Source organism: Rhinolophus ferrumequinum, chromosome 9, assembly GCF_004115265.2.
Source record: "Rhinolophus ferrumequinum isolate MPI-CBG mRhiFer1 chromosome 9, mRhiFer1_v1.p, whole genome shotgun sequence".
NCBI lineage: Eukaryota > Metazoa > Chordata > Mammalia > Chiroptera > Rhinolophidae > Rhinolophus > Rhinolophus ferrumequinum.
Window position 1 is genome coordinate 51,285,926 of NC_046292.1, and position 27,000 is coordinate 51,312,925.

Genomic DNA, 27,000 nt, shown 5'->3' on the forward strand with positions numbered 1-27,000 from the left:
GGTTGGTTGGTTGGCAGAGAAGCAGACGGCAGATTGAGAATCATGTTGGTCCTACTTCTTGTGTCTTGACCGGCCGCCAGCGAGAATGTAGTGAGTGGTATGAACCCCCATCATACCACATCCTTTTTGGCCTCACCATAGCCTGCGTTCCTTTTTGGCCTCGACATATCGTGCGTTCTTTTGCGGGGAGCAGGACCAGAGACTCTCATGACACCTACCTGCTGGGAAAGTGTTAGGAGATGCCAATGCATGTCTGAGGGAAAGCACACAGGTTGAGGGTATTGGAAAAACAGCATTATTTGGAAGGTCCCTCGCTAGTTTGACTACCTGGCTCACACCGAGTGATCACAGGAACATGTGTTTTTCCTTGTGGCAGGATTAGGGGAGATAGATTTATTCATTCGTTCAAACCACAAATAACTTCATGAATGCCAAACACTGTGCTGAGTTCTTCCAATAGAGTAGAGAATAAAACTGACGTCAGCCCTGTCTTCATACAACTTACAGTCCAGGAGAAAGGCAGACATTAAACAGAAATTCCAGAAGACTAATACATGATTGCAATTTGTAGTAAGTGCTAGGATGGAAAACCCCAGGCTGTGGGGTGGAACCGTATTTGGAGACATAATTAGATTATGGGGTCAAAGTGATCTTTCGTTATCTCAAAAAGTGGTATAACAAAGACTGGAAGGATGATTAGCAGTTATTCAGATAGAATAGGAGGATCCTTCGAAGCAAAGGGAGCAGCACGCATAAAGGTCCTGGGATAGGAAGGAGTTGTAAGTGTGTACTCAAGGCACTTAGGTGTGCTGGGAGGAGAGCTCCATAGTTGAAAACCATAGTTGTATGAAAAAGCGTGTTTCTGCAAGGAGGCTCTTAGGAGGTTACTGTGAGCGAATTCTACGGGGAGGAGTTAGTTGATTTGTTCATTTGTCAGCAAAAACCCCGATATGGAACACTTTTTTAAGACTTGACTTCCCTGCTCTTGTTGTCTTTAATTCAGAGGTCTTCAGTGGAGAATTGTATGGTAACCAGCCATGTGCTAAATAGGGGCTTCTAGATATGCTGTGTTTTCCACTTCAGTAGTCAAATGTGGCTATTGAAATTGAAATTAAAATAAATTAAAATTCAATAAAATTTCAAAAATCACAGACTCAGTTCCTCACTCACAGTAAGCCATATTTCAAGTGCTCAATTACTGAATATGGCTAGCAGCTACTTTATTGGACAGCACAGATACTGAACATTTCCATTAGCACAGAAAGTTTTATTGCACAGTTTATATAGTAGTTAATAGCATGGGCTCTGGAGTCAGACAGATCTGGATTAAAATCCTGATTTTTACACTTGCTCGCTATAGGATCCTAAGTAAGTTACTTAACATCTCCAAACCTGAGGTTAACCCTAGATAAAATAAGAATGACATAGATAATGTATATATAAAGAACCTAACCTAGCACCTAACACATAATAGGCATTTTAGAAATACTTATACCTGATAGCTCTATTCTCTCAATCTAACTCCCTGTCTTCTAGGGATTCCATCATTCTCTGTCTTCCTTTTTTATCTAGGGTAAATTCATTTCAACCATATTTTCATCCAAACTTCACTTTCTTTATTCACTTGTCACATCCTCAACCCAGTCCAAAGTTCTACAAATTTGTTCTCTGATCCAGCTGAATCTGCCAAACTGTGTTGGAGAAAAACATTTAACTATTGAGATCATCAGCCTTCTAAATGGGCAGCTTTCAGGTTCATCTGGTTGACCTCCAGGCAACTTGGCAAGCCTTCGGCTCCACCTCTTTGCTACTTTTTTCATTTTTGATAGTACCTGTCCTAAATGCAGACTACTTCCCAGATCCTTACTTCACCTTTGTATCAGCAGATGGTAGTTTCTGGAGATGATTCATTGAACTTCTGTCTCTTACATTTCCGACTGTATATTTTTTATTTATAGGGTTTCCCAAATGTCAGTATTGGGGACAGTGTAAGGCTACTTTAGAAGCATTTGATTAATGTTAAAAAAAAAAAAAATACATCTACCTGGACCTGACCCCAGCCTATTGAATGAAAATCTTTAGTGTTTGGTTAAAGGTCCTCCAGGTAATTTTGTGACCTAATTAAGTTTGGGAGACACCACCAAAAGAGTTGTGGATACCTTTGCTCATAACCTGATTGTTTTTTTCATGCTTTCACATTAACCTGGCTGCCTCTATTTCTTCCCAGCAGTTGACATGGAGGCTGCACTTTTCCGAGCTCTTCAGTGAGTTGTTAGAGCATCTGTCTTGCCTGTGCTCATCACACTTAATCTGCCCTTGCTGGCACTGTTAACACACTCCTGCTGGTGGCTTGCCAAATTAGTTAGAATAGCTCCTTTGCTGTGTCCTGGCTATGCGTCAAGAGGTCGTTCTTGGTCCTCTAGTCTGACCATTAATGTAAACTGTAGATCACAGATGACACTGGTGGAAGAGTTCAAGCAGCCAGCAATGTAATCTCAGGAAGATGGAAGTCTCACAGTTATATAATGTTTGGACATGAACATTGCTTTGCAAAACTTTTAATTTGATTCAATGTGTTTTCTTCTGGGTATAACATTTAGCATTCCAGAGAAAAAGGGACATTGAAGGCTGTGTTAAAATGTTTTTATCTATTAGTGTGTTGTATATGTAATTGATAGTGAGTTTCTTTGGCTCCAGTTATCTTTTTAGTGCTTCTCAAAAACTTACAATGTCACTGATAGAAGCAAACATTTCAGTAAAATACCTAAATGATCAAAAACAACCTGTAATTAGCAGATCAACATATATACTAATATAGATACTTGTGTAGTATTATATTTTACATTTATATGTATACTATTTATATATAAATATATGTTAATATAAATATCAACATTATGTTTAATAAAAGCTTTATCACAATTAACTACATTATATGGTAGAATCTCAAGTATTTGGGCTCCTAGTGGAATTATAATGAATAATCATAGTCATGGAAATAATGGATTCAGAAACAACTAGAAAAAGATAAAGTCAGAGAATCTTGATTAAGTCTCAGTTGAGAATCTTACTCCCTATGTGCCCTTAAGCAGATCACTGAACATTTCTGAACCTTAGTTTCCTCATCTTCAAAATGATCTTTCAGAAGGTTCTTGTAGGGATTCAATGGAATAAGTGATAAGTGTTAGTACATTATAAGATATATTTATTGTTGTTTCTAAGGTCAAAGGGCACAATTCTGAAATATCTCCTAAATTCTCTAAGAAAGATTAAGGTATGTAGCACTTTAGAATAATGACTCACTATTATCCATCTTCATTGGAAGATTATCATATAGTATATATTAAATCTTATTGAATAAAATGAAGTATAATTTATTAAATTCTTCATTTCTGAAAATTGGCAATTTATGTTCATGAATGTTTTGTGTTTTTCTAATAACCAGAACATTTAAGTCAGAATTTTGTTTTTCCGCAACCGTGCCATCTGCTCTTTTTCTTTATTAAATAAAGGCCAGTTTCCATATTTTTCTTAATATAGTTGACATTTAAAATTTTGGTATATGATTTCATTTTTATTTGGGATAATTATGATGAATAATAGCACATTTGCTAAGCTCTTGCGTTGTGAAAGACACAATGTGCAGTGTTTTACACATATTAACATATTTGTCCTCACAACAATTCTATGAGGTGGCTGTTATCCCCCTTTACTTAAGAGAAAATTAAGACACAAAGTAGGTATCTTTCCCTAAAGTCATTCTTTAAAAGATGAATTGGAATTTGAACCCAGGCGGTCTGATTCCAGAACCTAGTCTCGTCACACTTAAGCCATGCTCCATTGCTAACATTGTATAATCTGCACATCTGCTTGTGAGCGTTCCCAGAATGCAACTTTTGGGTACCATGATTCTTGAGGGGTTGACTTGGGGTTCTTTGAGATAAATAGCAACCATGTAAGTGAAATTCTCCTGGAGCCCTGTTAGTACTTTCTAATTTGTTTTCAGATTTTCCTGACATATCCTCAAACAGTTACATGTAAATCAACTAAACTACCTTTGTTTTCACATATTTGATTGCTAGAGATATAAAAGAAAAAATAATAGCCCATTCAAGAGAGTGATTTACATAGATTTCCAACCAGGATAAGTTGCCATTCCTCATCAGAGTGTAATTATGATGAGTAAAAAGTGGTTTCTAAAATTAAATCACAATTTTCTGTAGATATTTGCATGCACAGGTTATGTTTGTTATATCTTGAGCTCTTAAATACTAGTAAATAACTATTAGTTTACTTAAATTGTTATTTGATCATCATGGAAATTCATGTTTTTGCTGAAATCTAATCAGAATTGCACATTGAATTAGTTCAAGATTCTGAAACTAGAAAATTTTGTATAGTTGAATTTGTATGACTAACCCTCATGGTGAAATGGCAGGCACAGGCTTGGAAGCTCTATCCCACCCCCTCTCCACTGCCACCCCCCATTTAAGACAAATCATGTCTTAAACTCTTCAGGTCTTTTGGTTTCCTGTTATTTTGTTGTTATAACCTTGAGAGAAGTAACTCTTTTTCGCACTTGAAATGGGATTCAAGTGAAACTAAGCCTCAAGTTATCATTGCACATTGAGAAACATTTTCCTGTACTTTATCTACACAAGCATGGACATATGAATGCACACATACACACACACACTCACACAAACGACATATAAATGGACTGACATCAGGAAGTATATTTGAAAAAGTGTTTTTAAGAACCAGTGACATTTTCCCACAGAAATAGTGTTATGTTATTATTCCAATGCAAAAGGTTATTAACCTTATATTTCACACTATTTCAAATAATGCTTTTTCTGGGATCGTCCTTTTCTAATTTTCCTCTCTAAACGCCAGAAACATAATCCTCTGTACCACTAACCCCAGAAAACCAACCATCACCATAACCTGTAACGACCGTGCTGTTTTCAAAGGTATACATGCTATCAATCAACACAGTTATCAAAACCAGTGATACCCGATTAGAATAATCATTAGAATAATCATAGGTTAAGAAGCTATGTTTATATTTTCAAAATGATAAATAAGTATCATGGTTGTATTCTGAATTTTCAAATCTTAAACACTCAATAAGTTTTTTAATATTAACAAAATGAATAAAGTGTATATTGGTAACAAAACTGTAAAGCTTCCTGAACCCAGAAAATACTGATCCCAAAGTATATGGTATTAAGTATGCTAACCTACGTTGCATTTGATGCATTCATTTTTGTTTTCTGGTTGTCAGTATTGCTATAGTAACTGAGAATTACACTTTATATTAATCATTTCTTCAAGAAGTCACAATTACTGGAATTAGAAAACCCCTCCCAATTTAGTCATTCACATGGAAAGAGAGCAGCAATTACACTCTTGAAACTGATATTCACAATGTTGGTGAAAGATGTGTTCTTTTTTTCCGAAGGGTGACCTGAATTTTGATAAGTTTGTTTTCTTGACAAATAATCACTCTTTAGTCAATAGTCTTCCACCTTAGTCACCTGGGCTGCTATAACAAAATACCACAGACTGGGAGGCTTAAACAACAGAAATTTATTTCTCACGATTCTGCAGGCTGAGAAGTCTAATATCAAGGTACCAGCAGATTCAGCTTGTGGTGAGAGCCCTCTTCCCAGTTTGTAGATGACCATCTTCTACTGTGTCCTCATATGGCAGCGAGAGAGACAGAGGCAGAGACAGAGGCAGAGGCAGAGGCAGAGGCAGAGGCAGAGGCAGTCAGAGACCTCTGGTCTCTCCTCATCTTCTTATAAGGACACTAATCTCATCATGGGTGTCCCACCCTATAAATCTAATTACCTCCCAATGGTTCCACCGCCCAATATCAACACTTGGTCTTAGGGCATCAAAATATGGATTTGTGGAGTGGCGGGGTGGGACACAAACATTCAGTCCATAACAATCTCTGATTGGAGAATGTGCCTATGAATTTTACCTACATGGTGTTTTTATATGTTTTAAACTGGAATATCTTGGAAAAGTCAAGCATTCTCCAGTTTACCCCGTCCCTGACACTCCCTACTGATTATTCTTTACTGGATACTCAATGAGTTGTCTACCAAGCCTCTGTGGATACTTGAATAATAATTGACTCTTGATTTAAATCATTTAACTTCTCAAAATTTAGCAAGATTTGGTATCAATACGCTCTTTTGATTCTCTTTTATAGGATGGAGAACCTAATAAGGGGAAGGAATCCCCCACAATATCAGAGGAGTCCTTGTAAAGAAGTTCGTGCAGCACTTCGGAAGAGACCTGAAGAAGAGTGTAAGTATGTTTAATAGGATTGTCTGTGTCCTAGATAAATTTTGGTGAGTAGCACTGAAAAACTAAACCTTTAAGTAATTAATCGAATAATAGAGGTACTTGATACATATTTATTGAATCAAATTGAATTTATTTTTAAAAAACGTATTACCACACATTACCTGGATTGAGACAACACTAAGAACTTTGTTAAGATGCTCTCCTGATAATTGGTTTCCACGTTCAAATGAGATTGAAAAGGGTGTACAATCTAACATATCTTTCTTAGATATTTATATCATGAACATGAATATTTTTGAGGAGGCCCGAAGTTGAAACATTTTTCTTGAAATGTGTTTAAAATCAAAATTTTTCAGTTTCCTTTGACCATAATGCTCTTTCAATTTATATATTTTTTAAACTGAGGACTCTTTGGAAACCACTACATTAGACTAAAGAATAAATATGTAGTGGTAAATATAAACTCATTGGACAAGCAGAAACATTTGATTTAATCCCGTTTTGGAAAATATTTTTGAAAATGAAAGGTATGTATCCCACCATAAACTCATTTTACTCCATCTTCATATTATTTAATGTTAGAATATATAATTGTGTGTAGATAATTTTTAAATATTTCTAGTCTGTAGCACTGTTGGAAACGTTTGGCATAATATTTGCATTTTAAGTTTCTAAGCAGTCCCATAATGCTAACTTTCCTCAGGGTAATTGCATGTAATTATTTTCATGGAAGTAAATCACATACCATTATGACAAAAATTTATCTCAATTTTGTCCTTTTCCAGGAACTTCCATTTTATAAGGATAGAGCTAATGCAGTGGGTTTACTGGAGGGTACAGCTTAGAAGACTTTTAAAATTACATTGGCATTTTACATTAGTTTGAAGTACACTGTTCTAAATAAAGACCAAATACATGGAAGCTGGGCACCCTCATGGCAAGTAGAATGTTTTTTGTTTTGTTCTGTTTTATTATAAAGTCAATAGACAACCTGATTTGGCATCTATGTCATTCAATGTAGTGTTAGTTTTCTTTTAATTGGTAGATTTATAGTTTCTAACACTCCAAACGATATCCAATTAAAACTAAAATTTGAAAATGGAGATTGAGTTCATAGGTATTCTAAAACAAAAACTATGATATGAAAACTATAAGATCATACAAAAACGTTGTGGTTTCTCCTGTGTGATAGTTCAACAAAACCAGCTTAGTTGCTAGTATAGTTCTGCAAACTTTATTTAAAAACTTTGAAGGGATATTTGTGAATAAAGCTACAGTTGATTCTCACAGAGTTGCTTTTTAACGTATATAAAGTAATTTTTCAGGCCTCTATACTGAGTTGGTCTAGGCTAGAGAGCAACCAGCTATGTATGGTATATTGCTCAATCCAGCCTGACACCTATTTTTGTAAATAAAATTTGATTAAAACACAGTCATCTCCTATTTATTTAGGTATTGTGTATGGCTGCTTTTGCACTACGAAGGAAGAGTTAAGTAACTGTGACACAGAATATATAGCCCACAAAGCCAAAAGCATTTTTCTGATTCTTCACAGAAAAAGCTTTTTGAACCCTGCTGTAGGCCAGTGGTTACAAAAGTGTGGTCTTCAAACTAGCAGCAGCATCGGAGAACGTGTTAGAAATGCAAATTTTAAGGGCTGCAACTCACATCTACTGAATCAAAAACCTCTTGCGAGTCAGGTCCAGTAACCTGTGTGTTTTGACGTGAGCCCTACAGCAGATTCTGACGTAAGCTCAAGTAGGAAAACCACTAGCTTAAGTCAAATGACTGGCTGCAGATGATAACAAATCATCCTGGATCAAAAGACTAATGGTTATAGGCATATTTCAGAGTCTAATACAAGACACATAATATAACTGATCTTTGTGTTATAACAAGACGGTCCTCATCAGTTGCACTGTGGCAGTCAGGGCCATTTTGAAAATATTACTACAGAAACACAGCTGGATTGACTATGTTACAGAACATGGAAAGACATAATGAGAAATGAGAAACCTATAAAATATTATTCTCTTCCAGAGCGGTCTTAATTATCCCTCGTTAGTACAATGAACAGTTCTTTTTGTCCTGTTACAGACCACTGTCAATTCCCTAAGAAAGAAGCCTTTTTTTTAGAATGCAAGTAGCCTATTATATTAGTTAATTAAGACACTAACTTTCGCTAATTACGTAATTAGTTAATTTTAGCCAATTAGTTAATTGACATTAACACAGGAGGGGTTTATTCTCTAATGTGACACTTAATGTGACCAGCTGCAGGACTCTTCGGTATTTTTTTTTAATCTAAGACTCAGTTTACTTATCTGAAAAATGAGAAAAATGATAGAGCTTATCTTATAGGATTGTTTTGAGAATTAAGGGAGATGTTTACTTGGCACAGAACCTGGGACAAAGCAAGTTTTCTTTCTTTCCTCTCTCTTTTGATTTGTTATTATTGTTCTTCTTATTTCAAACTAATCATACATGTGAGGATAACAAACCATGTTTCCAATCACAGAAAGGAAAATTCACAGAAGTCACCACTATTATTTTTAGAAACAATAATGCGTGGCAAGGAATAGGTGTTAAACAAATGACATAAAGCTGACATTCTTGCAGCAGTGTTGGTAATGCATTTTAGGTAGTAATTTGTCTTACACAATGGCATAGTTCTTTCCGTATCATTCTACAAATTCAATAAGGGATATAGACAAAGACTCGTTGGTCAACTCCCAAGGAAAACTGTCACCTTAGAAAATCATCATAATAAGACAAATGGCAGTGGCTTCCCTGTGCTGAGAATTGAAAGAACTTAACTCAGAGGATCTTCCAGCTGCAAGGAGAGCCTTCTTGCATTGAGAAATACTGCAGGAAGATTTTGCAAAACAGCGTCATCCATAATGCTTCCTATCATAACACTTTATACTACTTTTCCAATATTTCAATGTGAAGATCAACATTAGTTCACCACACATAACTCTTAACCAATTGTTTCACGTGAATTACATCTAACTATGCTACATCTAGCATAGCCAAGCAGCTTTCAGTAAAACTAAATTGTTCCTTGTAAAAGATACACTTTAAAACATGCTCAAGGTACTTCCCGTTAGAAAACAAAAATAAAATCTTTGTTCTCAAAACGCAGAGCCCCCTTCCGCCATAGACCCACATTCTTGTTCTATTCACAGGTGAACCTCTCTAAAAGGTTATCTATGCTCACCCCTTTTACTTAACCCCCACTCACTCCTCCAAACTCATGCTATCTGGCTCCTACCCAGTTATTCTCCTGAAACAGCTTTCATTCACACCGCCAGTGGTCTCTTTATGTTGCTGTGTTCATTTTCTGTTGCTGTGTAACAAATTACCACAACCCTAGTGGCTTTAAACAGCACTTGTTTATCATCTCTCAGTGTCTGTGGGTCAGGAGTCCAGGCAGGGCTTAGTGGGGTTCTCGGCGTTAACGTCGTACTAGGCGGAAGTCTCTTCAGAAGCTCAACTGAGGAAGAATTTATTTCCAAGCTTCCTTTGGCTGTTGTCCGAGCTTGTTTCCTTGCGTTGTATGACCAAGAGCCCTGCTTTTTGCTGACTTCCAGCTAGAGGCCACTTTTAGGTTTTACAGGCCTCCTGCAGTTCCTTGCTATGCTACCTTTTCCATATGACTTCTCACTTCATTGAGCCAGCGAGGAGACTCCCTCAGGGAGGGCCCTGTCCTCTTTTAAGGGATGTCACCTGCATAAGCCATGCTCAGCCAAGATAATCTCACTTTTGATTAATTTACAACCAACTGATTTGGGGCCTTACCTACACCATCACTTTTCCAGTATTCTGTTGGCCAGAAGCAAGTCCCAAGTCCTGACAATCCAAGGGGAGAAGGGGGATTGCACAGGACTTGAACACTTGCGGAGTGTAATATCATGGGGCCATCTTAGAATTCGGCAGACCTAAATTCTGCTAAATCTATCAGGCTTTTTTTCCCCCGAGGGCTCTTTTTACTTCTTAGCATAAATCAATAGTTCATTATTTCCTACTTTTGAAAACCCTCTAAGGTCTTGGCTATCATAACATAATCCTCTGCTGGTTTTCCTCCATCTCTCTGCTTATTCTTTTACACGATCAACTTTCTCTTGCCAGCCATTACATATTTGAATTCTGAAAACTGTTTGAAGTCGTCTTCTTCTAAATAAATTCTTTCCATAGACAATCTCATTACACCCACAGCATCAATTACTCCTATAATCGCATGACTCACAAATTGATACCACCAACCCAGACCTCTTTCCATATATCAAAATGTCTACTTGACACATACTCTTGGATATTTTGACAGTACTCAAACTCACCAAATCTATGATCTTTCTCTCAAAACCTGAGCTGTTTTCCATGTTTTTTTTTTTTTTGTCTGATTGCTAGGTGCTCTTAATTAGGTTCAAAGGACATAATCTAGGAGTCATCTTTCATCCCTTCTCCTTTTTCCTCTCACATCCACTATGATTTCAAGGCCTTCATTTTCAACTTTTGAATATGTTTTGAACCTGTTCATAGATCACCTCCTCTGCACAGATTCTAAGATTCTACCAGATACTCCCGTAAGTAGCTTTCCTATACAAAGTTCTGAACACTTTTCACCTTAAAATGATCCTATGGTGATTGCCCATTCAAGAAAGACACAAGCCTTACTGTTGTTTATAGTATATTGCATAGTCTGGCCTCTAACCGCTCTTCCCCCCTTAAGCTTCATCTAACATTTTATTCCTTTGCCCTTTGTGTTCTTTTAATTTCTGAACATATTCACTGATAAAAGAACAGAATACATACTTTTTAAATGTTATAGAACCAGAGAACAAAACAATTATTCTGGAAATGAAGAATATACTTTTGGGAAATAATGAGTGCAGAAACTAGAAGAAAAACGTAGAAAGTGGTTTAAACTTTTCAAAATCACAAGAAGATGAGTACTCTATAAAATAGCTTCAAAATAAACAATACATCCATATTTATGTGGGTTTATTTCTGGGTTTTCAATTCTATTCTATTGTTCTGTGTGTCTGTTTTTCTGCCAATACCATGCTGTTTTGATTGTTGTTCTGTAGTACACGCTGAAGTCAGGGAGTGTGATACCTCCAGTATTGTTCTTTTTTCTTAAGATTGCTTTGGCTATTCGAGGTCTTTTGTGGTTCTGTACAAGTCTGATGATATTTTGTTCTATTTCTTTAAAAAATGTCATTGGGATTTTGATGGGGATAGCATTAAATCTGTATATTGCTTTGGGTAATATGGCCATTTTAATTATGTTGATTCTTCCAATCCATGAACATGGAATGTCTTTCCATGTTTTTTGTGTGTCTTCTTCAATTTCTTTAAAAAATGTCTTATAGATTTCAGTGTATAGGTCCTTCACATCTTTGGTTAAGTTTATTCCTAAGTATTTTATTCTTTTTGTTGCAATTGCAAAAGGAATTGTTTTTTTAATTTCTTTTTCTGAGATTTCATTGTTAGTATATAGGAATGCAATGGATTTTTGTACATTGATTTTGTAGCCAGCTACTTTACTGTATTCATTTATTGTTTCTAATATATTTTTAGTGGAGTCTTTAGGGTTTTCTATATGTAGCATCATGTCATCTGCAAAAAGTGATAATTTAGCTTCCTCATTTCCAATTCTAATGCCTTTTATTCCAATAAACTTTAATTTAAAAAATTAATTAAAAATAAATAAATAAACAATACGGAAAAAAGCAATTTTTTTACTTCAAAAAGTAAAGGAAAGAAATAAAAATGAACCCTGATGAGGAAAGGAATTATAAAAAACTAAACACGAAAGTAGACTTAAAATCTCCCCTGGAGTCAATAAAAGAATTAATAATGTAAAAATACAGTAAAGAACAAATTTGAGGAACAAATACTGGGAACCTATGAATACAAAGGAAATATGACCAGATAATAAGTATGAAGGGAAATAATGACAAATATGGACAAATAAAGAATGGAAATCCAAGTTAAGAATTATAAATTGTTCTAAGAAAGAAATCAGAGCAATTTACAGGGGAAAAAATCATCAAAGCCTTAATTGAATATATTTTTCAAAGTTATAAAAACATCTGACTACATATTAAAATGTCTTACAGTGTACTATACAAATCAGTTAAATGAGATCTACACCCAGATACATCAGACAAATATTTTAGAATTATATTATCAGCACTTTGAAGAACAAGATATTTTATTTACAATTGTGTCAGCAGCTCCCTGCATAGTGCCTGGGAGTTAGGAGATATTTAACAAATATTTCAGATTGAATGAAGAAATGAATTACTTAATTTTTAAAGTAAAAGTGCACTGCAGGGATCTGCTTGAGGAAAAAGAAAGAGAGGGGGAGGGAGAGAAAGTAAGAAAAAGTAAGAAAGGAAAGAAAAACAGAGAAACAGAGGGAGAGGGTGAGGGAGAGAGAGAGGGAGAAGGAGAAGGAGAAGAAAGTGAAGAAAGTGAAGAAGAAAAAGAGGAAGGAAGGAAGGAAGGAAGGAAGGAAGGAAGGAAGGAAGGAAGGAAGGAAGGAAGGAAGGAAGGAAGGAAGGACAAATTTCTGATTATGGGACAGAAAGCATGGGCTCACTTTCCCTGTTCCTCCATTCAAAATACTATTAAACAGCCCAGAAATTCTTCAACAGACCATGGTATTACAACCTAATAAAAGGACTCTGAAAGCTTAAAAGAAGAATGCAGACTGGCTGGGACATCAGGACTTGACGAAAGACAACATGATGTGTTTCTTGCATTTTCTTTTTATCTTCCATATATCCCTGGACTGGGCACTGGAGAGACCGACAGCCTGACACTGTCAAAAGACATAATAATAATAGTAATACTAATAATTTATTATTAGTATTATTATTAGTATTATTATTACTACTACTACTACTACTACTACTACTACTCTTATTATTATTATTATTAAGCAAAAAGAGCCTGCTCTCTCAATTCACAGGAATGGGAGAGGGGAAACCCAACAGACCTTACAGAAAGCCCCAACCTCCATTCTGTATTCCATCTGAGCTGACAAGCAGTTTGATCCACCTGCAGCAGCACAAGAGTGAGACTCCAGGCCCTCCCAGCCCGGCTCTCCTTGGCAGGCATACCTACGTGGCAGTAATAGTGACAACAGTGAAACTCTGTGTCTCTGTACCTTCCACCCAGTGGCATAAGGAGACCCAGGCACATTGCCTTCTGAGCCTTCCCAGAAGGTAACTCAGTAACACCAGGGAGCCCAGAAAAGCACCTTCCTACCCTGGCAGATGGCACCAGTAGGGTTTGATTGAGAGCCCAGCAGTGCCAGGAGAATAAAGCTGACCAGAATAGCATTAGCATTACAAGGGATCAGAAACTGTTTCCCCTTTGAGTGTCAGCCATGGAATGACTGTGAGTCTGTATAGTGGCATGGTTTCTACAAAGTCTGGTGAGTAACATTAGAGGCCATTGCCATGAGGGATTGCTTAGGCCTATACAACTGCTGTCATTCTTATTTTTCTCATCGGGAGAATTAACCTCATCATGTTACTAACCCAAAACAGCTGTTGTTACTTCAGAAATGTGTGCCTCTAGGGACCCAGTGAGGATAAGTGTGTACTCTTTCAAGAAACTTGCTTTCTTCAACATTGTCAGGCCTTGAGTAGAATTTCTTTTATTTATATATATATATATATATTTGGGGGGGGTTTGGGGGTTTTTTTTACAGATGTGAAGTAGGCCTGTTGTATTTGATCTCCCTCTATTGGTTTACTGCTTTTTAGGGAAAGGTTACCAGTTAAAATACAAGACACCTGGTTAAATTTATATTCAGGTAAGCAACAAGTAAATTTTTAGTATAAGTGTATCTCAGACTATATTTAGAGCATATTTATACTAAAATTTATTCATTCTTTACCTGAAACTCAAATTTAATTGGGTAGCTGTATTAGGGTTCTCCAGAAAAACATACTGGGGGTGCCAAAAAAATGTACACAAGTGGACACTTTGGTCAACGTTGCTCAGCAGTAGTTCGCTGTAATCAGAAGTTTCTGGACACTGATGGTAACCACTATGAGCTCCTCTTGTAATTGCAGAAGTCAAACATGACTTGTATTCATCTTTTGTTATCAGTATATATTAATACAGTTTTTTCCTTTCTTAAAATGTGTATACATTTTTTGTCATCCCGTGTGTGTGTGTGTGTGTGTGTGTGTGTGTGTAGAGAGAGAGAGATCTATCTATCTATCTATCTGTATATATCTATATCTTTTTTAAAGGAAGATCCAACAAAGACAAGACAAATGATTTATTAAAGAATTGGCTCACATGCTTATGGAGGTTGGTAAGCCTGAAATGTGCAGGGTAGATCAGCAGCCTGGAGACCTAGGGAAGAGCTAGTGTTGCAGTACAAGTCCATAGGCCATTTATTGGCAAAATGCCTTTTCTTGGAAGGATGCCAGTCTTTTTCTATAAAGACCTTCAACTGATTGGGTGAGGCCCACCATATTATGGAGAGAAATCTGCTTTACGCAATGTCTACCGAAATTTAAACATTAATCTCATCCCAAAACACCCTCACAGAAACACCCAGAAAAATGCTTGATCACATATCTAGGCACTGTGGCCCAGTCAAGTTGACATAAAATTAACCGTCAGAGTTCCTTTATTTGCTAAACCTATAAAACCTATTTCAGGGGTCTGAACTGAGTTTCTAAAAGTTTAAGTTGTTCCTTTAGTTGATCTATTTCTTTCTTTAACAATATAAAACTAGTACTATTTACTAATACTTATCACTTTTCAGTTTTTTGCTTTTGGACACAAATATATATTTTTCTAACATATTTTCCTAAACTTTGTCTCATGAGGTCTCCCATATGAGAAATATGAAAACAGTAAGTTCTGAGTCTTTCAAAAGCCTCACTATTCAAACAGGTCATATTCATCCCCACCTTCCTGGATCAGATAATCCCACTGAGAAAGAAATTTCCTCTGAAATCACCCTCAGATTCAAACTTGGACTTGATCTCTTATTGTTCTGCTGCCTTTTCCTGTAACATGTCTCCTCTAATATATTTTGTCTTTGCTGGATCTTCCTTTAAAACACTAATTCTATAAATTTCTGGAATGTTTTTTAATGGCAAGGAAATCCCTGTACCCTCACCTCTAATGATTTTTACCATTTTGAAATTCACTTAAGAATGCTTTAAATATTATTTTGTTGTTTTTCTGCCTTCTACCCTTAATTTTGTTCGGATTTTGTGGAATCTTGGCATGGCATCCCCAACTCTTCAAGTTGCTGTCACACTAGACTCTCTCCATAGCTTTAAGAGGCCACATCATCAGTAGTTTCCCAGATTTTGTCCTCTCTCAGGGATTTATTCTAGATTGTCCTCTGAAATTCTGTCTCTCTGCTTTGGTTAGATTTCTTTAGGCTCCAGTCACAGTTGTTTGACTTGGTAAAGCTGAAACATCTCCTGCCTTTTCTGTAAGATTAGTCAGAACTGGTTCTATTCATTTCTTTTTAATGTTTGTTTCTCTCGACTTTCAAGATCCCATTTTCTATTTTATATCTCATTTTCTATTTCATATCCCACTTTCAAGTTCATATCTAATCCCATAAAACCTCAATATTTCTCCTAATCAAATCTCTCTTTTCCTCCCAAGTAAGCACCCAGTTTTCCTTTACTTTGTTTTTATTTTTCTACTGCCTTCTGTTACAGTAATAAAACTGAAACATGCCTTTTTTCACACCACTCCACTTCCGTCTGGATACCTCACATTAACTCAGTTCTTACAGTCCAAGTGCTCCAAACACAGTCTTTGTTATTTCTTTTCACAGTCTTTGGTGTACAATAATTTCACTGACTTCTGTTATCTCTTTCAGTGTCACCCAAGAGGGGGGAGTGTCTTCATTGTGAGGGCTCCCTATTACTTTTCATTTGTTTATTAGTCAAATTCACCACTGTTGTGCTGGGACATCCACAATAAGTGTTCTCTGAATTATGAAGCCATGGATAGTGCTTTTGTGATGATTCAGCCCAAAGTTCAAGTTCATACAGCCATAACTCAAACACTGTGACCAGTATCCACTAAAGTCAGCAGGATCAACGCAGTGTTGATAAAAAGTTGGTAAAAATTTCCATCTTGCTTAGGAGTAAATCTGCTGTGAACTACCCATCAACCCTCAAGTCAAATTCTGCATGGCTCACTTGCTAAAGCTGAAAGCCCAAAGCCATATGCTCTGGTCCCAACAAAAACTCCAACTGTTGTTTGAGTCACCACGATCAAGTAAGCACTCTATGACTTTTTTTGACTACTTGTGTTTATTACTGATAAAACATATTGGAGGATGTGGCTCGAGTGCATAGCTACATTGATCTTCCTAAGATTTAGCCCCTCTAGCATCATAACTATGGGGCGTGCTGCTGTACTGCCAAGGCCTTGATGGGCAAGAGCATATGTCCCAGACGGGCTCCCAAAGGAAGAGAGGAGAAGGGTCTGAGCTCTACCGCTGTGCTCCGTTCCGAACTAACCAATCAGATATCTCCTTCCACATCCATGGAGAAAAGAATGGGTCAAGAGCCCAGGAAGTTTAAGGAAAATGCCTCCTCATGGAATCCTTAGAAGTAAAACTTCTACAAGAAGTCCCCTCCTACAAGACTACCTACCATGGCACTTACAATCATGAAACAGCTCTGGCAGTTTTTGTGGGCTCAGTCTGCCGTGAAGTGACTGCATATAAATGTCTGCAGTACCTGCTCCAGGATGAAAGACCAACCCAAAGAGCTTCTGGTAAAACATTCATGTCCATGAAGCACCATAATTCCATGAAGTTTGTCCTATGCTAGTTTAATTTAGTTTTCAACCCTTGGTACTTTCTTATACTGAGGCCACCTCTCTGGTGCCTGACGAAATGACCCCCTGCCAAAACACTTGATCCAGAATGACTTCCAAACCATGCCCCAGAAAGAAAAGGCTCTATCCAGAGCAGCCATTAACTAAATTAACAAGATGCCTCCCATAATTTGAGACTCCCATCTGGCTCTTCTTTTGTTTTTCTGCTCCCCAGGAATATTCAGAGAAGTGCACAAAATTTCTAGTACCCTTTCTTATCCCTACAACCAAACTCATTGCATTCTACTTCTATCCTAGACATCTTTGTATAAGTAAGATGTTAAACAACCATATTTTATGACCTAATTGATAGGGAACTATATTTTTGTCTCCCTCTGTCCATTTAAAAGGGGATAATCTCCTCCTACCCCTGATGTCACTGACCGCCTCTTAGGAAATAGAGAGCCCTGTGATTGTTTTAAGTCACAAAACAGCCTCAATTTTGTCATTAGATTGTCAATCTAAATTATTGATCAACGCTTTAATCTCCATTTAAATGTAAGACTTTTCTTTCCTCACCTCCACACCTGTCTGACTTTACGTAAGTAGGTGTGGTCAGAGCCTTTTCACTCCCACCAGCTTCACTTTCTCTCTGACTTTCAAGCAACTGTTTCAGAGCCCCTCAAATTAAGGAAGGATCTGGAGAAACTTGAAGGGACAGGGAAGCTCTCGTGTGCCTGTGGCTGGAGGACTTTATTCTTTCTAAAGAGACATTCAAAGTAACTATTTGAGGAGTGAGTTTCATGCTTTCTCTTTGGAGAATCCCTTCTCTGGCAGAACCTCTGCCCGGCCTCTGCAGATACATCTCCTTCCTGAATGTCGTTGCAACACTTTCTGCATCTCTTATGAAGCCAATGTTTACCTTCAGGTTCTCGCCTGTGGGTTCATGTGCCTCTCTAGGAAACTATGTCGGGCAGGACCTAAGATGACCCCACATTAGTGGGGCATCTCCCTCGCTCAGGCGAACTTCGGGCATGTAGACAGATCCCAACGCTGCCATGTAGCCTCCTACACCCCGTTGCACGGGCTGCATTCACCCTCTAAGCACAAGTGAAGCACCAGTCTTCCGTGTTTTCAACTGCAGGAAAATAGTTCAAGTTCTCTGAAGGCTTCCATGGAGACCTCTCCCACCAAGCCTGAAGTGAGGGAAGTAGCATTAGGAATTCCTTACTGATTGATGTGAAGAGCCGTCATACTATACCAACGCCAATGAAATCCCGTCACCACTTCTCCTCCTTCAACACTTCAATCCCTTTTAAATCATTAATCAGGCTGAGGGATCCAAAAGCACACGAGCTTCGCTGGCACAGAACAGATAGGAGAATACAGATCCTGGAGGCAAGCTGCCTGTGTTTGAGTGACAGCTTTACTATTTACTAGGTGTATGATGCAGGCAGGTTGCTTAAACTCTCTGTGCTCCAGTTGATTCATTGAAGACAATAATGGTAAGGATTAAATTAGTTACTATGTGTAAAGCTCTTGGAATGATTCCTGGCATATGGCAAACACTATATAATTATTTGCTATTACTATTCCTTTGTAAATTCTGCATACATCATTCTGGCTTTGAACTATAACATCTATGGTATCTTGCTGTCTTTATTGAAGTCTCTATTCGAACATCCTGTCATACTTGTGAGTATATGCAGTTCTTCTGTCAGCCTAGCAGAAACCCACATTAACCTGGCATCTTCATGTGTTGTCCTCACAGCACTGAATGGTAAACCAGAATACACCAGTGAGGCCATGAAAGCCTTCTGTATCAGCTGTGAGACTGGTTCTGCTACTTCACAGAGTAGCAATGGTAGCCCCTAAAAAAGATATCTAGGAGCTGGCAACACATCCAACTTCCTCACTCAAGCCACGGGGGGAAGAGGGGAGTAAAGAGGAAGAAAGGGATAAAGACCGAGAAAATTCTAAAGAACTCAGCAGTAGGAGTCCATAGCTGGTCTCTCTCACACCATTAAAGCAACTCAGTTCCAAAGATTTGAAATCAGTATCTCCCTACTTCAACTTTTATTTCTCAGCAGAGAGATAATTTGCCCAGCCCAGTTTGAGTCTTTTTTTTTTTTTTTTTAGTGTGCCAAATCCAGGGTCATGTAGTGTTGTATATTAAGGCCATTTCCAGGAAGAAGAAATCCTTGTTATCCAGACAACTTCCCAGGAGGTGTCCATTCTAGTTTGGAGTATGCGGTCCTCCCATACCCCACTGTGGCTGCCTCTCTGTCATTACCCTCTGGCGTCCTTGACTTTTGACCCGCTGCAGTCCTAGCTGCAAAACCACAAGTGATTTGCAGTAGGGTCAAGGTTTAGATTTTTGTTTTTTTAATTATGCTAAGTAAAACTGTACTTGTGGCTTTAAAGTGGTGGATAAAAGATATAGACCAAGCCTCAAGAAACTTCCTCTATAAATTGTCAAATCAGCTGTTGTAAATAAAAGAACAAAGAAGTGCATGAAAAGGACAACTTATTAGTTAGGAAATGTATGCATTTTAAATATTTCAAACTCACTGGAATAAAGTTAGTATAAAATAGCCCCCACCCATAAAAAGCAGAAATAATATTAATAGAACTTCCTGTTGTGAATTTTGCTTCATGAGAGACGTAGCGCTGTGGAGATAGGATCTGTGTCTCTGTGGTGTAACCTGCAGGGCTGAGCCCAGTGCCTGGTACTTGGAGATGCTTGTTAAATATTTGCTCATTGAATGAATGAATAGTAGAAGACATCTTCATTAAAAAAATACATACACTTCAATTTTTGTTGTTGTATCATCCATACTAAATGAAGAGGAGTCCTTACATTGAAAGCATGTTAAAGCCAGTGGTGCATTGATGAATTCATGTTCCTTGGAGTTTACTGAGAGCCCATTAACAACTAAAACTCTGCTCCTTGTGAGGCTGTTTTTAATGTGTAGAATAAATGAGTGCTTCTATGTAATAAACGTCCTGAAAGCAAGGAATGTATTCTAGCTCCTTTGGAAGATTCTCTGGTTTTTTTTTTTTTAATTGGAGCATGCTATTTTAGAAAGAGTTGGCTTCATTTATTTCCAAATTAGTACACAGAGAATATTTGTACTCAAAGATTTTAAAAGTATCTCCAGTACTGTATAGGTCGGAGGAGAGATTGCATTTTATCTGTTTTCATTGTTTGAATTGATGGTGGGTCCATGTGGTATGATGTACAGAAAGTTATTGCATCAATAACTTGTAAAATTCTGTGTTTAAGTTCATTTACATTTTTATAACAAATGTCCAAAAATCAGGCATTGTGTTGTTTTATTTTGTGTGAGTTTGAACATTCTGCTGTCAAAACCAAAGTGAAATACTTTTTTAAAAAATTTAATGGTTTTTAAATTAAAGTTTATTGGGGGCGACAATTGTTAGTAAAGTTATGTACATAGCTTTCAGGTGTACAACTCTGCAACTTTTTAATTTTAAATTTTAAAAGCAAAAATATATGTGACTTGTTATGCTATTTGGCTGTATGCCTGAAGAGTGAATAATGTCACCTGTCTGCTGACAGGTCACCACACACCACGTTTAATCAAGAACATATTTTCAGCTATAGTATGTGACATGTCACATGCCTATCAGTTTACTGTCAGACAAGATAGAACACCTCATAAAGTGCATCAGTTCTCACTGCTCTCTTTTGGAGCCTAGCACTGTAGATAGATGACAGTAAACATGACAGCTTTTGTGATCAGCACATCTTTGCTGACATCCTGTTCTTAACAATATTTTGGCTAGACAGTATTACCAGGAATAATCCATGGTGGAACAATCGTTCCTGCATCCTCAACCACCAAATGGTTTTTAAGCTTTTCTAAGGGTTTGTTTTTCAGACTTTTGTCCCATTCAACAAAACTCTTAACTAAACTTGTTATAAAATTAATTGGGAACAGGAAAAAGGGAAAAGAAACTCTTAAAACCTCACTCTTTCATTCTTGACTCAAAGGCTGTATTTACCAACTTTTAAGAACCACAGTGTATAATGAAGGATACAATCAAAACTCAGTGCGATAGAGATGTGAACTTAAAGTATATAAAGGAGGCAAAAATGATTTTTGATTGAGTACACAATTATAGTGTTTCAGAAACTCATTGTTGAGATACATATTTTTGATGATAGGTGAAATGTAGACAATATTTTAGGCACAGTATAATAGGTACTGAATAGCCACGGTGCCTTTTTGTTGTTGTTTTTTTAAATCAATGAGTCAGGAAAGGGTGAGCAGTTTTATGACAAGCCATTATCCAGACATGTTTTCCTCTCCTAGGATCAATTGCAGTGTTTATTACATAGACATGATTTATATTTCTGGTGTTATGTATTATCTACACAGTCATTAAGCAAGTTCATGAGGTGGCCCATTCCCCGGCTCACTGATCCGTCTGCATAGACTCCAGCCTTCAGTTATTTAATGCTTTTTTGTTCTTCTGCGATCCTGGAATAGTCTGAAAACACTAAAACTTTTAAATGAGTCTTACCTCAGATTCACACATGACCTTTCATTTTTGCCTGTCCTGATTTATTTTATCTTGAAAATTCTCACAGAACTGAACCTTTCCTGGCATCATTTTTTAAGATAAGTGGTTAAACAATAGATAAGTACTTTATCTAATTGTTTAATGTTTCAAGGCAAAGACAAATCTTGTTTTACTTTTTTTCATATAATTTGTGTTCTGTTTTTATGTTTCAATATTAAATCTAAGTGTTTCAGATACATTTTTGGATGGGGCTATGAGAATTGAGGAGGAGGTTATTTTTTATTCTTAAATTGCACTCGTTAGCTAGTTTATCCAAGAATGGGATAACTTTAGAGTTCTTTATGCTATCCCGCTAGTTACATATCTGCATAACTATTCTAAGAATAAATTTAAATCTCTGGTCTATAAAAATCCTTCAGTAGATTATGTAATTGTTGCTTTAAATTCCCCAAATTGTGTAAATATATGTTCATGAATGTGTGTACATATATAGCATGTATATAATGTGTATGTTAACATATTTTAACTTCAGTTGGAGCCTTGTGCTTTAACTAACATAAATGTTTCATAATAAAAGGGTGTCAACATACGAGGATAGATAGATAGATAGATAGATAGATAGATAGATAGATAGATAGATAGATAGACATAGATAAACATGCATTTAACTTAATCCCTATTCTTTATTTTATTGAACTATCTTCCATTTCCTTTCTAAACTTGAAAAACTAAAGGATTAGGTCAGTGTTTACAGGTAGTCTAGATTATGAGATACATAAATCAAGAAATTAAACATCTTTAAGAATTTTGCATCAGATTTGATGTGCCTCCTGGAAGCAGATTAAGAATATTTGTGGATTACCTTTTCTCTTGTTGCCTCTCTTCCAGGAAGCAAAAAGAGGCATTCAGTGGGTGGCACGGTAAACATATTAGTCTTATAACAAGATCTTTTCTTTTTTTTTTCCTTTTTATGGTTCTATTTTTTTTCTTTAAAACTATTTTGTACCTACCTTTTATTATAAGCTTCCTCAAATACTTTTATGAAAGAGATAAAGAAAAGGGAAAAAATAAAATGTCTATGTTTTGTGCACTTTATCCATTAGTTCAGTGAGTACTTACCGAGCACTTGCTACTGCTATGTGCATAGTTTATTTACTCATTTTTTCTTAGGGACTTTATGTAAAATAAATTTCTTCTCATTTTAAGGAATAATTTATCCACTTGGAAAAGCAAAACTTTTTCAAAAGAAAAATCAACTGGGGAGTAATTTCTTCCAATATACAAATATCTATAATACCTAAGACCTTACTTGTATTTGATAATTTAGAAAACTTTTATTAGTGAATATACATTAATATTGTAAAGGCAAAAAAGAGAATAAAGTACATTTTATGAGCATTTGAAAACCATTTTGCAAATTGTAGAATTACTAAATTGAGTAAATTATCATAATTTTGGCTTTGGGCAACTTTAATTTTTCTGAGCCTCCATTTCTCCTCTACAAAATGGGAAATATTTTGCTACTTCATAATGACTCGTTGAGTTTTTAATGTTACAGAAAGGCTTTTGTACAAAGTAAAGACTGTTTATGGTTATTTGCAATTTTAAATTAATTTTTATTTTGTAAAAGTTAATATTTTTAACTTTAACATACTTTTTCATATTTTTAAAAAGTTGAACATACAAATCTTATTCTATTTATAAATCTAGTGAGTTTTTCAAATCACTTTAAAACTTTATTATTCAAAAACTATTAAATTTTTAAAAACATTTCCATTTTGTTCATAAATCAAATACATTTATCTTCTTGATTAGATATTTTATGACCTGATGTAACAAGCAAAACCTTCTCAAGGAATTACACCACTCTTGAACATCTAATAAATTAAATGTATAAATGTAGTAAATTCCAAGCTCTCACAAGCATTACAATGCTATTATTAATCAACTAAATGAAATTCTATGCATTTCCACTTAACCTCATAGCTCAGTAATTCATTTTTCATTTCGTTTGGAATCACATGTCCTTATGCCATAACACGTCAAATTCTTTCGAATATTATCAACACTTTTAATACCACTTACAAAATTTTGTTACATTAAACTTAAAATTATGAATGGAAAGTGATTTTCTTCATGATCTCAATTTTTAATTTGTAAGTGTTCCCAGAATTAGACACTTTTACCCACTCCTTATGTAACTTTCCCCATTGCAATGATAAACAACATTAAACCTTAGTGTTACAACAAAGCTTATTTTCATACCATTGCCTGTTTGCTACATATTGGCTGAGATTCTGCTCCAACTTCTCTTTGTTCCAGAATCTAGAAAGGAAATGAAGTCCATATCTAGGATTTACAACAGAAGTCAAAGAGCACTAGTAGTAGAAGCATAGGCTGGCTTAAAGCTTCTCTGGCTTGTCTTCCATTATCCAAAGTGAGTCACATGACCTGGGCCAACATCTTTGGGGCAGGAAGTATGATCCTCCTATAGGAAGAAACACCCATAAGGAGGAGCCTGACAATATTGAGAAATTGCTGCAAGTATTTTTGATCAATCAATATGTTCTACCACATCTTCCCTCCAAAAACACATGGTCATATTATTACCTAATTATTTCTTACGTGAATTTTCAACCTAGTACTCAGGCTACAGCTTTTTAATTTTTTTCAGTAATTTCTTTACTGCATGACAGAAGCTATTTTTTTAATGCCTTTATGAGGCATTACACTCATGATAAATTACCTAAGACTTAAGTGAGATAATGTAAATAAAAGCATCTACACATCCTCAATAAATATAAGTAGGAATACATTGATTTTTATTCTTTTGTTTCTGACTTCATCTTTTTGGGTTCCATTTTGTATAGTTGTATGTTTTTTTGTTCAGTCTCAGCCATGTGAAGCAAAATCACTCACCTATGCATGGATAAAGGAATTTTGCTGTTCCATCATCAGTTACTCTGATTTCCAGTCATTCTGGGCTCAGAAACAGAATCTTAAATTTATCATTACTCCAACCCACCCCTCTGACTGCTCTAGAAATTATATTTATATTCATTTAGCCTTTCACATTGGTTTTATTAGTGGCCAGATCACACTGTTTTCTTATATTATTGACAAGAAGCAACCTGCAAGTCATTTTCACACATGGTTTTAAGCTTTTCAGTTATCTTTTATGTATGTATTTGTGCACTAAGTTTTTTAAGATGCAAGACTAATCTGACTAGCCAGATTATAGAAAGAATGAAAGTCAGGCAGAGGAGTTTAGATTTAATGATGTAGGAAACAGGAAATAATTGAGTTTTCTGAGGCAGGAAATAGGAAAACAGCATGGTGTCAGTATCACAGTGTAGTAAAAAATATGGGATTTCATGTCATAACATCCTGGATTGATCCTGGCACCATCAATATAGCTTCAGTATTCACATATTGTAGTGAAGATCCCACTGCCTAACTCATAGGGCTATCATTTCTTCACTGATTCCAAAAATACTGGGCTCCTAGTTTTTACTAGATGTTGGTGAACAAATGAAACTTAGTGTTGATCTCATTATGTTCACAGTCTAGGGACAAATACAGGAAATATATAAGAAAAGGAACAAGTTAATAGTGAACAGTTGTGATAAGGACTCAGAAAGAAAGGATCAAGTGATAGAAAAGTGGGGTATGTGTCTTTAAATTCAATGGTCAGAGAAAGCCTCCCTAACACAGTGACATTAAAGAGAAGTAAATGAGAAAACGGATCTGTAGCTGTTGAGGGCCCTCTCATGTCCTCTTGACCCTTAACGTCTGGTATGTTCCCATGGCATCTAAGGGCAAGCCCTGTCACATCCTCCTGAGAACATTCTTTCAGCTTGTGTTCAGTGCAACCTGAAGTCAGAGGAATTAATGTCTCCTAGTGCAACCCTCAGTCGTTGACAGATGGGAGTGGACAATAAGTTGCCCACCTTCCTCCTGACTCCAGCTGCTTACCCTGAGCTATACTGCACACTGAATCTCAGAGTTCCCAGTAGGATAAAGCTTTAGTTGCCCAGAGTGGTAATCGCTTCATTACACACCCCTTACAGGCCTCCTTCCCTTTCCTGTTTCAATTCTTTGCTCTTCCACTGGTGTTTCCTAGGATTGACTCCCAAATAAAGTATTTCTTCTCAAATCTTTGTGTTAGGCAGAATCTGTTGTGGAGTGAAACCAACCTTAGAGAAATACCATCTCTAATCACCTAGAATAATGTCTGAAATAAAATATGCACCCAATAAATATTAATTCTCCTTTTCTTTGCCCTTCTTCCCCTGAGTCAAACATGCATAATATAAATGTTTTAGGAAGTCATCTCTAGACTATGTTACAGTCTTGGAGGTAGGTACAGTTAGAGTCCTAGAGTCTGTTGAGAGGTAGACTATTGCTTTAGAACTGACAAAAAGCAGTAAAGACCCAGCTAGGCCAAGGTGACATGCCAGTGAAATTTAGTCACAATGGCCTGATTATGACTCTCATGTATCCCTGACTGTGTATGACATGCTTTTCTGGACCAGATGGTTCTATGAAGTGGTATAAGAGGGTAGTGGTGCCATAAAGCTACCCCTGGGTAAAAGAAATTATATATATTATTAGGCCAATGAAAGTAGGTGGAGAGATCAGCAAAGTGTTCTGTGAAACGGGGCAGAGTTTTCCAGGCCTCCTGCTCTTATTTCTTATGTCTGGCCTCCCAGGTAGTAGCGGTCTCAGGGGAAAATGGGGAAGGGCCTCTGATCTCCATCAACACCTCAGAGCCACCAAATATAGGATATTGTTCCTTCTCCTTGGAATTTCTTTTTAAGGATGTATTTTAACAGAACTGTATCCTTCATGCATTTTTTTTCTCAGCAGCTAACTTAAAATAATTTCAGCTTTATTTGGGAGAGAAGACAGTGATAGAAGTCAGAAAGAAAGAGCAAAGATGAGGTACTTAACCAAACCAACTGTGTTCAAGTCTCTCCCACATAGGATCAAAGTGTACCTGCCTTATTTTATGTATACAGTGTAAAATTAAAGTATAAACAATGCTTTCTATATAAGTGCGTTTTCAAGTCAAGAAAGTGTTTCTTGTCCTCTCTTCCAACTTATTTTCCTCTTCTAAACTAGCTTTAAACGGACATTCTGAAGTCTCTTGTGGATCTTGGAAATTTAAAAAATTACCTTCCTACCAAAACCTACAAGTCTGATCTGTTACCTGCTTCTCTTTCCAATCCATTCTGGGACTACTCTCCTTCATGGTGGTTAGGCTGAGGCATACTTGCCATCATTTAG

The 27,000-nt window shown here is 36.5% G+C and overlaps 1 protein-coding gene across 1 annotated transcript in view; it reads left to right on the top strand.

Moving 5' to 3' along the window:
- LRRC7 (leucine rich repeat containing 7) overlaps window positions 1-27,000 on the top strand; it is a 364,327-nt gene that overhangs the window by 4,681 nt on the left and 332,646 nt on the right. Inside the window, 1 exon segment of the mRNA XM_033115988.1 lies at window positions 6,227-6,324. Within this exon segment, the coding sequence (XP_032971879.1) occupies window positions 6,228-6,324 (97 nt within the window). The 5' untranslated portion in view covers window position 6,227.